Source organism: Nicotiana sylvestris, chromosome 2 (genome assembly GCF_000393655.2).
Source record: "Nicotiana sylvestris chromosome 2, ASM39365v2, whole genome shotgun sequence".
Taxonomy (NCBI): Eukaryota; Viridiplantae; Streptophyta; class Magnoliopsida; order Solanales; family Solanaceae; genus Nicotiana; species Nicotiana sylvestris.
Window position 1 is genome coordinate 213703066 of NC_091058.1, and position 701 is coordinate 213703766.

Sequence of the window (701 nt, forward strand, 5' to 3'; positions counted from 1 at the left end):
TCAAATCTGGCTCTGCTCTAACTTAAATCGATTATCAAGGGCATGGAATTATTTTCTACTTTTGCTTTCCTTTATACAAATAAATATCTTTAAGGAACATTGTCTTTTCATATATGTATCAGTATATTTCTTTTCCTTTTCTGGATAAACAATGTAATCCATATCTATCAAGTTCCCTATAAATAAGCAAGGTATGAAACCTCAAATATCACCACCATCTACCAAATATTCTAGTACCTAAGTGAAAAACTCTTCCTTTCTCTAGCTCCTTATATATCTCCTCTAGTCTATATATCTATATAATTCTCGTCATCGCATCGATTTTTATCTTAACGCCAACTTGTTTGGGACTGAAGCGTAATTATTGTTGTTGTTGTTGTTGTAGTATCGAGATGGATAAAATAGGAGACTTGGCATCAAAGAAGGCAGCAGTAATATTTACAAAAAGTTCATGTTTTATGTGTCATAGTATTAAAGCACTCTTTTATGATATAGGAGCAAGTCCAGAAATTCATGAACTTGATCAAGATCCAAGAGGGAAAGAAATGGAGTGGGCATTGAGAAGTTTAGGTTGTAATCCATGTGTTCCTGCAGTTTTTATTGGTGGAAAATTTGTTGGATCATCTAAGGATATTATATCCTTACAAATTGATGGATCACTCAAACAAATGCTCATTGATGCCAAAGCTATTTGGTTCTAA

General features: G+C 33.0%; 1 protein-coding gene across 1 annotated transcript; it reads left to right on the forward strand.

Moving 5' to 3' along the window:
- Window positions 1–392: 392 nt before the first annotated feature.
- On the forward strand, window positions 393–701 carry LOC104210854 (glutaredoxin-C11-like). The gene has a single exon (XM_009759830.2). The coding sequence runs from the start codon at window positions 393–395 to the stop codon at window positions 699–701; it is 309 nt and encodes a 102-aa protein (XP_009758132.1).

What these genes read in the sequence shown, in the direction of transcription:
- LOC104210854 (XM_009759830.2), top strand. Translation starts at nt 393, where the DNA reads ATGGATAAAATAGGAGACTTGGCATCAAAGAAGGCAGCAGTAATATTT.